The sequence below is a fragment of the Cervus canadensis genome, chromosome 8 (genome assembly GCF_019320065.1).
Source record: "Cervus canadensis isolate Bull #8, Minnesota chromosome 8, ASM1932006v1, whole genome shotgun sequence".
NCBI lineage: Eukaryota > Metazoa > Chordata > Mammalia > Artiodactyla > Cervidae > Cervus > Cervus canadensis.
The window spans coordinates 27,402,058-27,418,277 of NC_057393.1; the positions used below are offsets into that span (position 1 = coordinate 27,402,058).

The 16,220-nt window shown below is 43.6% G+C and overlaps 1 protein-coding gene and 1 pseudogene across 2 annotated transcripts in view; one reads left to right on the forward strand and one right to left on the reverse strand.

The window, feature by feature from the left end:
• Window positions 1–16,220, reverse strand: part of WBP1L (WW domain binding protein 1 like) — a 59,093-nt gene that overhangs the window by 35,027 nt on the left and 7,846 nt on the right. The window contains exon 1 of one of the 2 annotated variants that reach the window (XM_043475549.1): window positions 814–1,065. The exons of the other annotated variant lie outside the window; for it this stretch is intronic. Coding sequence (XP_043331484.1) covers window positions 814–840 — 27 coding nt within the window. The 5' untranslated portion in view covers window positions 841–1,065. Of the gene's footprint in view, window positions 1–813; window positions 1,066–16,220 lie in introns of those variants that run through there. 2 annotated transcript variants of the gene reach the window in all.
• On the forward strand, window positions 13,113–13,226 carry LOC122446915 (annotated as a pseudogene).

Consider the following 16,220-nt stretch of genomic DNA (forward strand, 5'->3'; position numbering starts at 1 on the left):
ACACATTCCGATACAGACATGCCTCTCAGACCAAAGAGGGGGCAGGGGTGGCCTGATCTCAGAAGCCCTGGAACAAATAGTTGGCAACAGCTGTGTTCTCAGAAGACCGCAGTTGGTCGCTACTGTTTTCTCATTCCACACTAGGTTACCGGCTATAATTCAAGTGCCCCTACTTCAAACGGCAGCTCGCAAAGTAATCAAGTGTCTGCCACAGGGGTCTGCTGGCTTTGAAAACTCGATCAGGAAGACCAAAATGTGGTCAGTCCCACCCCCACCCCTCTGAGACATTCAGGACGTCCCTCAGACCCACAGCCCTGACCACAGGCTTAAAAGGAGAAAGTCTCTAAAAGGAGCCCTTCCCTATAAAAGAAGGACCCCCACCCCAGCTCAGAATCTCTTCAGAAGCAGAGAACTGTGAAGAAATCTCTGCTAACTAACCCAATCAAAATGGAGAAGGAATAAAAGGGGTTTTGATCAGGAATCCTGCTCTGCCTCTCCCCCTCCCGGCCTCACCCCTCAACTGTTTCCTCACTAAGGCTTTGGCAACGGTTTTATGGTGTCTAATGGAAAACCAGAACAGACACCCCAGCAAGATCTCAGGGATATAGGGGGGTTAAGAATCCGGTGACTAGGGGAGTAAGGAGCAACTAGAAAGCAGGAAGAAAAGCCTGGAAAATTCTGTAAGGGAGCTGGCCTGCTGTAACTGCAAGACATTTTCTAAAACGCTCCCTCCACCCAAAGCAGTAGTGAGATAAGTAAGCTCCCACCCTCTTCCCTTTCCGAACCCAATCCCCGGACCACCGGTTCCATTACCTGTCTAAGACCCAAAAGGAAAGGCATCCTGCAAGAGCATCGTCCACACTAACGTTGGGAACAAAGGGCTTTTGAAAAGTTAAGGTCTTGGAAGGAGCATTTCCCCTGGCGGGTCTGGTGCTCAGCGTTCCCGGTTACCCGGCCTTCCTTAGCAAAGAAGAAAAAGTAAACAGAGTTCTGGGACCAAGCAGGCACTCTTCCTCCTGCTCTCCTCGCTTCTCCCCCCTGCCTGGCTCCGACCCACCCCCACCTTCTCGTGACATATCTCAGACGCAGCAAAGCTGAAGCTGTCTGCCAAGGGGGAAATGACATCAGTTCAGGCACGGCAGAAAAAAACTCCAGACAGCTGCTGTAGAATACTGAGAAGGATGTGCTGCAAACCTATGAAGTCCAACCCTGGACCCACCTAGGACTGGAGCCGACAGTGAGACGGGGACAAGGCCGCTGCCCTCTCCCCTTTGCTCCCCTCGGCTCTCAGCAGGCTGGACTGTACATAAATCAAGGCTTTAACACTGCAAAGAGCTACATTTCTCTGAATAATGATGGGATTCTAAGAGCTCCCAAGGAATTGTTTCTCCTCCTTGGTTAAGAAAAACGGGCCCAGGAGCTGTCAGTTTCACAGAAATTTTCCCACCTCTGCCAGAACCAGTGCCCAACAGTGCACCACGCCTGGCTGTTCCAACTTTCTCAAGGGATGGATGCAATTCAGAGAGAGCTGGGAGGGGCACCTCTTTCCCAGCGAAGGTAGGACACATTACCTTGGGTGCTGACCTCTCGAGCCCTTGCTCTGACAGGAGAGTTTATGTTTCATAAACAGACTGCATGTACAGGTGCCAACATCTTTCCTCACTTGTCTTACAAAAGGTACAACAAGTCCCACCGCAGCCTCCAAGTTGCCAGTGAAGCAGATCTCTATATTTAAACCGACTCTTGCTTCTGAAAAGTTCACTTCCTTAGGTTTGTCAGACTTTCTTCTCTAAGTGCAGTTTATAGAGAAATGGCTCTCTAAAGGCAAGCTTTAGTACAGGAAGCAAAGGCCCCAGGGTTGGCGTCCCCACCTGACTCTTCCCAGTCAGCGGTGTAAGCCAGCTCTTGTCTGGCTAGTGTTCCCTAAACAGCAGGTCACACTCACTCCCTCCAGCCGTGAAACCTTTAGCAAAGACAACAGTAGCAAGGGTCTGTGTTTGGATTTGGACTTGGAAAAACAACTCACAAGGAGAACAATCTTCAGAGGAACTTTGTAAACCCAGTTACTTTCTAATAACTTCCTAGGCTGCAGATTAATGATATTTCCATCACTCAAAGCAAATATATCTCATCTTTTTATTTTCTGCAAGTTTTCTTTCAGCGATACTCAGCGAAGGCCCCCGTGGGACTGGCACTGTGCTGGGCAGACCCAGGTAAATCAGAAATGATTCTTGCAAATTATTATCTTTCATCTCTACTGAGGACAATAAATTAGCAGCACCTAACACTTACAGCAAGGTGACTTGCCAAAAGTACTTTTCAATCATTAGCGAATCCAGCCAGACACACAGTGTACTTGCTACAGGTCTCCCACTGACGGTCAAGGTCACATCGACTTTCCTGACAAGGAAATGAATAAGCCAAGCCAGCTGGGCCATTTCCTGGAGGCTCACAAAGAAATGACTAGCAGCCTCATTGCTATAGAGAAAGGAAGAGGGGTGAAGTGGCTTCTGCCACTGCAGGTGTTTGGGGACTAGGAAGCCACTCTTCAGCGAATATGTACCCTCAAGACGCAGTCATCTAGTCTAGCCCATGTCCTGTTTCTGCCCTCACATATAGGCTGAACTGCCAGTCAGGCAGGCCTGGACATTGAGACATATCCCTCTGGGGAAGAGAGAAGAGACAGCTTTCCACACACTCTTTTCATTTCCTCAAACGTAGACCATCCCCAAACACACCCAGCATTATTAACTCTGACAATAAGACTGGTGAAAAAGGCATCCTCAGCCCCTTCTGGGCAACTCTGCTCTGAACCTAACTGACAAGGCAGCGTGACAGGCACAGCTCTGTGGAAAGAGCACACGGCGTAAGCATACTATTCATCCATTCATCCACACCTCCTGAACGCCCACAGTACGCCAGGCACTGGTGCAGGAGCTGGAGGTACCTCTGTGAGCAAGACAGTCAAGAATCCTTGCTCTAGTGGACAAAGGAAACTTTCCACACTTCTAAATAATATTTATCAGCAGTCATCTCTGATTAAGTGGAACTGCAACAAGATTACTAGAAATCCAAAGATAATTTTGTCAAAGTTCAATCTAAATGATCAAAATGGCAACACAGGCTTCCCAATTTCCTCGCAACCTAATAAATCATTCTTTTAAGGATGCTACTCAAGACAGTGTTTCTAATCAGCATTTGTCAACTTTTATCTTCTTACAAGATGATAAGATTCTGTGTACAAGGCAGCACTAAACTGAAAACAACATCATACACTCTAACAAAGTGACCGCTGAGAATGGCATCTTCCTCACTGATCTACTCTTCCTTGCCCCTAGTCTCTGACCAACCCTCACTGAGCTCTAAAATCTGGGGGATGAGGAGAAAGAGCAGCTGAAATGGCAAATGCAGGCATTCCCAGGAAGGCAAGTTCACTTTTTGCCATGACTTACCAATATTACCACAACCCAGAGACAAAGTAGTCAATTTGGGGATTTAAGAGGCAAAATGATAATCAGTAGTTTCTATTAGTCTGAAAAAAGATTCTTTTATATAAGTGATCCAGTTTCATACATGGTGGACCAAAGCTAAGTCAAATCCATTTTAGTCATCTCCCTGACATAATGTAGAATTTGATTCAATGCTGAACTCACCAACTTAAAAAAGGGGGGGAGAGGGAATTCTCTGGTGGTCCAGTGGTTAGGATTCTGTGCTTCCACTGCAAGGGGTACGGGTTCCATCCCTGGTCAGGGAACTAAGATCCTGCATGCTACAAATCACACTAAACCAGAACTGACCAGGATTATGCTGTCAAAATGTTCTAGTTTAATAACTGTTTATGGCCCCGAGTCGTGACAAAGTAATGTTGAAACCCTCTGGATTAATTTATTAAAGAAGACATACTGCAACAGCTATACTTCCCTGATAGCTCAGTTGGTAAAGAATCCGCCTGCAATGCAGGAGACCCTGGTTCGATTCATGGGTCAGGAAGATCCACTGGAGGAGGAATAGGCTACTCACTCCAGTATTCTTTGGCTTCCCTTGTGGCTCAGCTGGTGAAGAATCCACCTGCAATGTGGGAGACCTGAGTTCAATCCCTGGGTTGAGAGGATCCCCTGGAGAAGGGAACGGCTACCCACTCCAGTATTCTGGCCTGGAGAATTCCATGGACTGTATAGTCCATGGGGTCACGAAGAGTTGGACACGACTGGGCGACTTTCACTCACTCACTCACTGCAACATAATATATGTTCATAGCTAGTGAAATTCATTCCTTCACTATAGTTGATTTAAGAATCTTCTGGCAACATTTTCCTAGGCAGCCTATGCATTTAAAATCTTTAAAATTATGAGAAAGGGCTTCCCTGGTTGTTCAGTGGTAAAGAATCCACCTGTCAATGCAGGAGACACAGGTTCTATCCCTGCTCCAGAAGATTCCACACGCAAAGGGGCAACTAAGCCTGTGCACCACAACTACCGAGCTGGTGCTCTCGAGCCTGGGGGCCACAAACACTGAACCCATGAGCTGCCACTACTGAGGTCTGCATGCTAAAAGCTTGTGCTCATCAGTAAGAGAAGTTACCTCAATGAGAAGCTCATGCACTGCAGATAGAGAACAGCCCCTGCTCACTGCAACTACAGAATGCCTGCACAGCAACCAAGACCCAGCACAGCCAAAACTAAATAAATAAAACTTTAAAAATAAATATTTTAAAAAAAATTCTGGGAAAGAGGCAGGGAGAGATAAGTTATTTGCCAGTACTGACAATGAAACCAGCCTTTATGTTGAGAACTTTCATTTAACCAACATCTCATGATCCCATCATGTAGGTATTAATAGCCTTACTGCTCAGATGTAGAAACTGAGGCATATGGAGACCTGCCCAAGGTCACATAGCAGGCAGAGTAACAGCAAGGATCTCAATGACGTCTCTGGCTCCAAAGACTCTTTCCTTTACAATAATACAGGAGTCATGCTATTAGACCAGAAGTTACCAGTAAAGCAAAAGCCAGAACTGAGGGTCAGCTAAACGCTAAGCAGACACTCATGTCCCTAGTCAGTGCTCTGGAACCCTGTCTGTAAGACTGTCACTTAACACTGGATCTGACAGTAGTGTCCCCAAGGATGGGGTCAGGGCCTCCCATTCTGACTGACTTTGGGGCCTGAGCTCCATGAGGTAAAAGACTGGGGCAGTCCTAAAGTTCTCAAAAGTTGCCAACATGCAACCGGTCCCCACACAAGGAGCAAGGTGGCATGGAAGGTCTTCCATGCCTTGGATCTCAGGTAACCTGGTGAAGTGTTCATTGGCCAGCAGAGGCTAAAGGAGACTAGGGCTGAGGGCTCTGAGTTTCTCATTTCGCAATGAAGGAATCTGAAGAAAGAGGGTTTTGTCAGAACAGGATAGCAACTGCCAGCTTCCAGGGCAGGAGGTAATCTCCAGACCTAAATAAAGCCTTTTATTTCCAGGCGCTTTGAGTAGAGGCTGCGATGCAGACACAGAACATCTAAGATAAAAATAAAAGACCTTTCTTATCACTCTCAGGCTGTGCACAAGCACATTTAAATGCCTTCGAGTTCTGACTCAAAAAATGCAGAAATGAATACTAACCCAAACCTCAGATTGACAGGACTGCCACAATCAAAGTCAAACCAAGATGTCCTGTCACGAATGTGAGGCTGGGCATCAATAAAAGGATCCTGAAGTAATTATTTTGGGGAATGCCATGGGACGAATTCCAAACCCAGAACAAAGATTTGCAGAACCTTGCCAAGTAGAAATGTTAAGGACTGCTCAGCTGCCAGAAACCAAGAATACTAACTTATCTGTGTCCTGGGGCTGGACAAAGGCAGACAAGGAGCAAGCCTGCCGAGGCAAGGTAATACACCTCTCCTGGGTTCCGACAGGGACAAGGAGTTCTACAAGGCACAGGGCTTGTTTCTTCTACAAGGCCTCCGTGAAAACCCAGGGATGCTCTCCTACTACTTTCCTGAGTCTTCCCAGAAGTCGGCTGGGTAAACAGCCCTCAACTGCAGTACACAATCACTTGTTAAACATCAGATGATATATTTCAGAGAGGGAGAACCTGAACCCATGTTGCTATCTCATATTTTACAGATGAAAAACAGGTGCTTCAGTATAGTTAGGTAACTCATTCAAAAACACACACCTAGTAGGCAGTTGGAGCCAGCATTTTAGCCAAACCTGTGTGGTTGGACAAAATGGCTGAACACGCATGGACACAGTGTTTTGATATTATACCCGTCACTTCCCCCCTTCTGTGACATGATAGTCACAGTCATATCCAGCCATCAGAATAGACCACGAGGATGAGAAAGATGCGCTACTGGATGAACTGGCCTTGCCCTGAAAGAGTGACTTACTCAATTACACAGTGAGGGAGAAAAGACCTCAGACAGAAACAAATGGCACCCTATAATAAAAGTGAGGGAAGGAGCAGAGCCAGAAGTCTAAGACGAGCTTGAAGAAAGGAAGCTGTTGAGGGACAGACTGGCTAAAGAAAGTGTCACCGTGAGATGGCTAACTAAAAAAAAAAAGTAGGGTTTGGGGGAGAAGGTGAAAGCGCTAAGCAAGGCCAAGCATGACCAAAAGCATGAAAACAAAGGCACATGGGGCATTCAAAAAGGCTGAAGAAGATGAAGCAAAGATCAGCTGGGGGTAGAGTGCAGAGGCCAGCAAATATGTGCTTGTTTACTGAGTATCTGTAAGTGGCACATTTTTTCTTTCTGATGACTATGGTAGCACTATAAATGTCAAGGGCAGGAACTTCTGTTTTGTTAAGTATCTTAGATTCTCTTGCTGTTTAATTATATTTACTCCTAAAATATGATAAATCTTGAATCTGATTTTGTGGGGGGATGTGGGAGGTGCAAGGAAGACATCCATGCAATGGTACAGCCTTAATCTTTTAAATAGAGAGGTCAAAGTAGCAGAAGCTGAAACTGGTTTACAACAGCTTCCTAAGGTTTCTGCCTCCTGCTTATCTGCCCCTTAACAAGAAAATCCTTTTTTGTTGACAATCAATCACTCTGTTGATGTTTATTACCTTCGTGGATAAATATTTACTGCCCTCTCTGGAGAGTCCAGGGGTCTCTGAAACTCACCACTAACCAGGAGCTGTCACTGATGGTTAATGAGCTGCTGCTGGGTCCACAGCTTTCGCTTTATCAAGTACAACAGCAACCTTGTTTGTTTTTATACCAAAATGCTAGGTTCACTCTTCCTGCCCTGAAAACAGTTCAACCTCAACCAAACTGGCAAGTAGCCAAGAACTACATGAAACTCAGCAAGCTACAACTCAAGGCTGTCCCCAGAAAGATTTCATGTCTCCTCACAAACTGCTCTCTAAACCAAAGATCAAAATAAGAAGAAAAGAGGGCACCTAGGTCACACAAAATACATGATACACACACATGTGACCTGGAAAGAGAACTGCATTTAGGGAAACTGGTCTTCAAGGCCTCCATTAAATCTGATTTCAGCTTCCACTTAGGAGCAGGACAAAGAGAGATTCAACCCACTTTTGGTGAAATGGTGGCAGGCCCCTGGAAGGTCCAACATCATGTCATTTTATTCAAGATACCTCAACTCTGAATCCCTGCAGATTCAGGGATTCTGGGTGCTCTGGGCTCTCTGGGTGCAAAGTCATAGGAGCAAGTGTGCAGACTCTCCAATGTGAGATCTTGGTTGTGCTTTGTAAGAAGATCCGCTCCCTTGTCTATGTGTTAGCAAAGTCATTTATCCTCAGGCCTATCTCTTCTTGTATAGTATAAGCAACTAAAGGGCAAGGTACATAACTTTCATTTCTGTGTCCCTCACAGTACCAAGCAATGCATTGCACAAAGCAGGCCTTCAAGAAAAAATGGTCACATGGATGAGGGAATTGACAACTACAGAGAAAATGGTAAAAATTAAGTTAATACAGCTAAATCCCAAACATTAGGGCAGGTGACTTTTTCCTGGTCACAGAAACCTGAAAAAGAGCTGTGAGATAAGGAGAGCACCTGGATGGTACTCTGAGCTCATAAGGCTTGATGAAGGGATTGGGAAACCTGGTTATCCACCTCCAATTTTCTCAGCTGAGGAATTTAAAGCACTTAAGCTATCTCAAAAGCCAAACTCCCTTCCTCAAGGTACAGCTGGGACTTGACTGAACGCCCCAGTAATAGTTTTTCAGTTATGGGGAATGGGATGAAGCGGGTCCTGGTTTTGTCTCCCATTCACCAGAAATTCCATTAGGAACACCTGGAAGTCACCTTTTCTGCTTAAAGGACTATGAGACTTAATAAAGCCTAGCTGGAAACACAGCTCCTGGCACCAAGCCTTTTCTCAGTTCCTGGATCTTATCTAAATAAAATATTACCTCCTCCTTCCTTCGGTAACCATACTTCGTTCAGGTCTAAGATTTCATGGTCAAAAACACCAGCAGAAAACTTTAAGACAACTTATTCTTCCCAGAAGTTGTAGGGAGTGTGGAAACTTCTGGAACATGCACGTCCACACCCCAAGTAAGATGATGACTGAAGGTGGTGAAACTGGAGAGGGAATCCACCAGATGCCAAGGATGCTGGACCTTTCATCACATTATGGCCAACCACAGGCCACACCTGAACCCTGTGGATTCCCAGGCCACAAGGGATGAAGCAACACAGGATGACAGCAGTATGTAAACCGACTTCAAAGACACTTTGACCATGGGTCCAAATCATGAAGAAAGCATGAGAGCAAAGCAAAGGTGGGCAGGCAGACCCTACTCTGTATGCCTAATGTCTAGGGGAGAAAATGCTGGCAGGGCCTTTGAGAAAGCATCCCATTGGGCTTCCCTGGTGGCTCAGTGGGAAAGAGTCTGCCTGTCAATGCCAGAGAAAGCATCCCATCACAGCAAGAAGTCCGTGCAGGCTACTGTACCTCTCAGGGAAAAAAGGCAGCAGGTACCAATATCCTATTGTATATTCACCGTTCCAAAGTCCTTCACTTTGCTCAAGATGCATATCCTTGGCAAGGTGTGTTGAGTATTACAGAAAAGGAGGCTCTGACCAGTGAGAGACACAATAAAGCATCATCCTTGCAAAGAATTCAAGGTTTATAAACTACTTTCACATCTCTTTTCATTGTTCCTTACATCAGCTGATGATGGGGCCAGGCAGTTATCACCACTCCCACTTGCCGGACAGTACACCGAAGGTCTGAAAATGCTAGGTGACTTATGGCTAGACCGACGGTTTCTAACTGAAGGGGCAGAGGTCTTCCCATAGAATCCCAGTGAGTGACCGCCTACAGGCAGATTTCCCTGCAAGCTAGACTCTGTCAGGGCTCTGGCACTCCACTCATTCTCATGACCCTGGGTCAGTTACTGCACCTCTCTGAGCCTTCACTACATCTATCAGCATCACCCAGAGGCTGCTCCAAGGCAGCCATTTCTGTGATAAGATGCTCACATGGTTGAAGAAATTTACGGTCTCTTTTAGAGATTCACGGTGCATGTGCTTTACAGTTAAGCCTCTGAAGCGTCCCACAGTTAAGCAGCTTGTTTAACCCTAAGCCTCCTATACTTCAAACAGCACAGCCTTTCTTATTGAACATCTGTTCATAGAAATATTATCTTATCGCATCTTTCAGCCTCCAAATTCTATTTTCCATCTCTGCTCATCAGTTGTGAACCACCCCCCATACTGTACTCTGAGGGCAGGTGTAGTCAAGTCAGGCTCTGGATGGGAGACACTGTGCCCTGGACAGCTGAAAGACAAGCCATGAGCACTAGTCTCCTCAATTCCCCGTGTTTCTCTGAGCCTCTGGGCAATCTCTGAACAAGATTTTCCCAAAACCTCTCCCTACACTAGAAATTGAGGGCAAAAGTTAGTCAGAAGTTAATCTTTCACTTTATATACTGAGCGGAGGCTAGAAATGGATGCGTGTGTCCCCCACCCCCTAAAAAACAGACAAAGATTTCAGAGGGATAAAGAAGAGGACTGCCATGATTAAAACTTCACCACTAGAGCTGTTCAAGTAAACAAAGAAAAACCTGTGGTTGGAAGAGCACTTTTTGATACCCATAGGACTGAAGGGTGTCACTTTTTTAAAGTGGTGTAACTCTTCTGGATAATTCCTTATGAAAACAGAAGAACTATCATAATTAGCTGAATTTTCTAATTGGATTTTTACTTCTAGATCCAAATTACATTTTCACATGCAAGATCCTCTCCTGTAATGTTAAGGAATGTTAAGGAATGTCAAGTTTTTAGGGTGTGGTATGGAAGAGTGGTTATGTTCTGAAACAAAGTCCTTTTATCTTTTAGAGATTCAAATGGAACTATTTATGGTTGAGATGATAGGAAGTCTGCAACATGCTTCAAAATAATTGCAGTGGGGATGAATGGAAGTTAAAGTAGATATAGATAAAAACAAGACTGGCCAAAATGCTAAATTGCTGAAGTTAGGAGGTAGGTACGTAGGTACTTCATTGTATTATACCATTCTCTTTAGCATTATTTTTGTAAATGTTTAAAATGCTCCATAGTAAAATAAAGGATCTTATTCTGAATAATGTCCATTTTTTACCCTAAATAATATTAAGTTTTAGAAAGCCCTAAAAGAACTAGGGAACATCAACAGCTTGAGTTAACAAAAGAAGAACATAAAGTGACATTGATCAAAATTAAAAACAGCTGTATTTTAAAGGACACCATCAACAAAGTAGGAAAAAATCAACAGAGAACAGAAAAAAATATTTGCAAACCATTTATCTGATAAGATATTAGATAATGATATCTGATAAGTGTTAACTGTGGGATTCTTCAGAGGCATAACTATAGAACACATGCATCATGAATCTCCACAAGAGATGGTAGAAGACTCTGACTAAGAGAAGGTAGACTCTGTGGGCCTCTTACAGCAGAAATGACTAGGTGAGCTAAAGTAATTGGCCCTGGGTCATGAGAATCAGAGGTAGCATGGCTAGGTGTAGAGCGCCAGAACCCTAACAAAGTCTGGTTTTAAAGGAAAATCTCTCCTTGAGCAGTCACTCACTGGGATTCCATGTGAAGACTGCTGTCCCTTCAGTCACATAAGACTGCTTATTTTAAAGTAAGCAAAGGATTGAACAGGCATTTCTCCAAAGAATATATGCAAATGGCCAATAAGAACACAAAGAGATGCTCAGCATCACTAGTTATTAGGGAAACGCAAATCAGAACCACAATGGGATGCACCCACCAGGATGGTTATGATTATTTAAAAAAAAAAAAAAGGCAACAGTGTTAAAGAGTATGTGGAGAAGCTAAAAGCCTCACAAATTGGTAGTAGGGATATAGAATGGTGCAGCCGCTACAAAAAACAGTTCCTCAAAAGTTAAGCAGAGTGATCATATGACCTAGCAATTCCACTTCTAGGTATATAACCAAGAGAAAGAAAACACATGTCCACTCAAAACTTGTATATTCATGTTCAAAGCAGCATTATTCATAATAGCCCCGAAGTGGAAAGAGCCCAAATGTCTATCAGTTAAGAACTAAATGTGTTACATACACACAATGTAATATTAATTGGCCATAAAAAAGGAATGACATATGGCAGCAACAGAGATGGACCTGAGTGAAGTCAGAGACAAGTATCATATATCATTTATATGCAGAATCTAAAAAACTGGTACAAATGAACTTATTTGCAAAACAGAAATAGAGATGCAGAAAACAAACTTATGGTTACCAGCAGGAAATACACTGGAAGATTAGGATTGGCATATATACACTACTGTATATAAAATATACAACTAGTAAGGACCTACTGTATACTACAGGGAAATTGTCTCAGTATTCTGTAATGACCTATATGGGAAAAAAAATCTAAGAGAGGAGTGGATATAGGTACACGTAGAACTGATCTGCTTTGCTGTACAGCAGAAATCAACACCAGCTTCCCTGATGGCTCAGCAGTAAAGAATCCATCCGCAATGCAGGAGACATGGGTTCAATCCCTGGATCAGGAAGCTCCCCTGGACAAGGAAATGGCAACCCACTCCAGTACTCTCGCCTAGAAAAAATGCCTTAGACAGAGGAGCCTGGTAGGGTACAGTCCATGGGGTCACAAAGAGTCAGTCACAACTGGGCAACTAAGCACACGTGCATGGAGAAACACAACACTGTAAATCAACTGTACTCCAATAAAAACTTTTTAAAAAGGAGTGACTTACTGACACGTTACAACATGGACGAACCTTGAAAACACGATGCTAAGTGAAAGAAGCCAGTCATAAAATAGCATATGGTGTATGAGTCCATTTACATGAATTGATCAGAATGGACAAGTCCACAGAGACAGAAAGTCAATTAGTAGTTGCCAGGGATTTGGGGAATCTTGGAAGGAGGGGTGGGAATGACTGCTGATAACAGTACTTCTTTTGTGATCTATGAAAATGTTCTGAAATTAGATAGTGGTGATGGTGGCCCAAACTTGTGAATATACTAGAACTCACTGAATTGTATATTCCAAAAGAGTGAATTGTATGGTATGTGAATTATATCTCAATAAAGCTGTATTAGGTCTGGCATCCTGCAGTCCATGGGGTCATAAAGAGTTGGACGCGACTGAGCGACAACAACAACAACAACAAAAGCTGTATTACAAAAATAAAATAAAAGCAAGCCTCAGAAAGCATTCTCAACTCAGAACAGGAAGTACCAAACGGAGGTTGGGGACTGGTGTCAAGAAGCCTCAGGGAGCCCCTCAGCTCAGTACAGTACATTGTGAGCTGAGAGCAGGCAGATCTGCAAGTGGCAGTGCTGTGGACAGAATGAACGACGATCCAAACCCCCCCCTCTTTTCCTCGCTCAAGAGGGTACAATGGTGTGTATATCACAATAATAGCATATATCCTAACTTACCTGCTCTAAGAATAAATAATTTTACATTTTATTATTAGAAATCAATTGTTTTGCAGCCGATTAAGCTGGTCATTGGAGAAGGAAATGTCAACCCACTCCAGTGTTCTTGCCTGGAGAATCCCAGGGATGGCGGAGCCTGGTGGGCTGCTGTCTATGGGGTCGCACAGAGTCGGACACAACTAAAGCGACTTAGCAGCAGCAGCAGCAGCAGCAGCAGCAGCAAGTTGATCATGGGGGCCTGGTGCAATGGCTGCAAATAGCAGCCTCCTCAGCAGTATATGCAGCCTGGTGCCTGTGCAGTTTGCTCAAAGGGATCCTGGTGACAGCCCTTTCCAGGACCTTCAAGACTGGCATGCTGTCCCCAATCAAGGTTCCAAACCAGTAGGCTCAGTGTCTTTGGAAGGCCCCAGTGGCCTTCCAAAGGGCACAGTGGTCAGGGTCCACGTTGGCCAAATTATGTCTATCCACACCAAGCAGCAGGACAAGGAGCATGTGACTGAAGTCCTCCTTGGGGCTAAGTTCAAGCTCCCTGGCCATCGGAAGATCCACATCTCCAAGAAGTGAGGATTTACTAAGTTTAATGAGGATGAAAACATGGGCACAGAAGAGCGGCTCACCCTGGATGGCTGTGGGGTCAAATACATCCCTAATCATGGCCCCCTGGACAAATGGCAGACCCTGCACTCGTGAGAGCCATGGTGCTGTCTCCTCCTTAATCATACCCACCAGTAAGTCCTACTTTCCTGTCCAAAATAAAATTGCTGAAAAAACACCTCTCACCTGATTGCCGAGGGGGATGATATGTAAAGTGATTCATGTTCATTTTGAACAAGGAGTAAACCAAAATGTATTCTTAAATCCCTCCACCGAAAATAAGTCTTGTGTCAGTAAGAGAATGGGGAAGGCTTAATGTTCACCAGAGCTAAAATAATTAATAATGACAACAACAAAGGTTAACATTTACCCAGTAATTACTATGTGGCAGGTACTGCCTATAGGCTAGGTGCTAATATCCCATTTTACAGATGAGGATACTGAGTTAACTAATTAGCCCAAGGTTATATGGAAGTAATCTGGCTCTAGAGTCTGCACTCTTCAACAACGTCAGTTTTAAGCATCTCTTCTTCTGGGATACCACCATGGAAGGGTGGTAGTTTGGGCTTGAAATTAAACTCGTGTGCCTCACAGCAACTAGCCAACAGCTCCAGGCCAGCTGCCTGACATTCTCGAGGGGACCACAAACCACTTCTTTTAGCAGAGGGGCAGGCATTTCTACCCTCCTCTGGCTACAGGCTCACTGCCCTTGGGTGAATCCTGCTCCACAGCAAAGGGAGCAACCAGTTTGCAGACCGGGAGGAGACTTCTGGGCCTTTGAGGAAGTAAACCGAAATGTTCTCCAGGAGCCTGTGTTAAGAATCAGAAAACACATCTTCAAGGATAAGCAGAAGGTGCAGGTGAAGAAATGATACTCACGTGTGTGGGGAAGTAAGCCCTACTAATGGGAATGTGAACTGATACAACCGTGTTGGTAAGCAACTTGGCACTCCTGGCCCCGAATTCCAAATGTCCACACATTATAACCCCATAACCCCAATTTCACGTCTAGGAATCTAGCAGACTGCAGACAGAAATAAGTGCAACAATGGTCTCTATAGCACAGTGTGAAAATGCTGTGCTTGGACACAATGTATGTTCATTAATGGAGGGGTGGTTAAATAACTTATGATCTAAAGCAATAACATACAGGCATTAAAAAAAAATCACACGGCATACATGCCATATGAAAAGAAGCCTACAATATATGAAGATTTTTAATAAGTGCATATTGTTAAAATACTACATGTAAAGTATCCATTTTTGTTTCAAAAACAAATGAAAAATTCTATTCAATACTCTAATGGCTCACATGGGAAAAGTCTAAAAAATAGTGGTTATATGTATAACCGATTTGCTCTGCTATACACCTGAAACTAACACAATTCATAAATTCAATAAAATTACATACTCCAATAAAATTTAAAAAAACAAATGAAAGAAAACAAAGAATGCTACCCATACCAACAATTTCATGTATTTTATGTGTATATAAGTTTATACATAGGAGTTATATTACTGTATCTATAAATATGCAGCATAAGCAGAGAAGCCACCAAAAATACACACCAAACCACAAACTTTCAATTTTTCCTCTAAGTATTTTTGTATTTCTCTGTTACTTACTATTGTTATGAGCCATTGTTATTTTTGTGTAATTAAAAACTGATGTGAAAAGGTAACTTAAAGCCCAAAGAAAAGCAGCAATCGGGTCTAAGAAAGGAAACGGAGAGACAGCCAGAGTGGACCTTCTGCCAAATCAGATCAGAGCAGGTTTTCTGCTCCTCGCCCCCATCCACTGCAACAGCAGCAAGGGGATTTGCATATTTAAAAACAAGGGACTCAAGAAAGAAGAAAGAAGCACACAGGATGAACTTCTTATACTATTCAACTCTATATTCAAGTCCCCAATAGCTACAGTGCTCCAACATCCCAGTGCAGAAAGCCAAATATTAACTTTCTCTCCCAAGTAAACCACAAATATGTAAATCCGATTGATAAACTAAGCTATGGTGCTCTCATTCTGTGTTTGGTTGGTTTTTAACACAACCGGAGGGAAATTGCCAGGTGAAATCTTAGATGAGGAATGTAATTTTTAAATGGCGGACAAAGAACAGTTATGTACAATTTTGAAAAATATGATTATTTTCTCCATGAACGGCATGCCTCTGATCTATAAGAATGTATAATAAAATAGTTACAACATAGTCTGTCTTGCTCCATATTTAAAAATCAAAACAGATATGTTTTTATAACTTCACTCTAAGATTCATGCTTCCAAGCCACAAATATTCTTACAACATCTTACATTTACTGTCATCTCTTCCAAAACAAATTTAAATTATTTAAAACACCTATTGTGAATCAAAACTGAGCCGTGGCACTATGAGTGATGATGGCACCAGGAACAGAAGATACACAGCTCATCTGCTGTCCCACAGAAGAAAGCATGGAAAGATGAAAACCATAAGTAAATAAATCCAGCTATGGGAGTGTAGCTGAGTGAGTGAGAGGATCCAAAAAAACCCCATCCAGGCAAGACTCACAAGTATGAGAGGATGACAGACTTTAATTCCCACACTGGGAAAGCCCAGAATTGTATCAACAAGCTGCAGAATTCAATAGAATGAGATTTGTTTCCCTTTTCCTTACCTCCCAGGTTGCAGTATTCTGGATTTATTTGTATTTCTTTGTTTGTGGTTTCCACATTGCATGTGGGTTTTTGGCC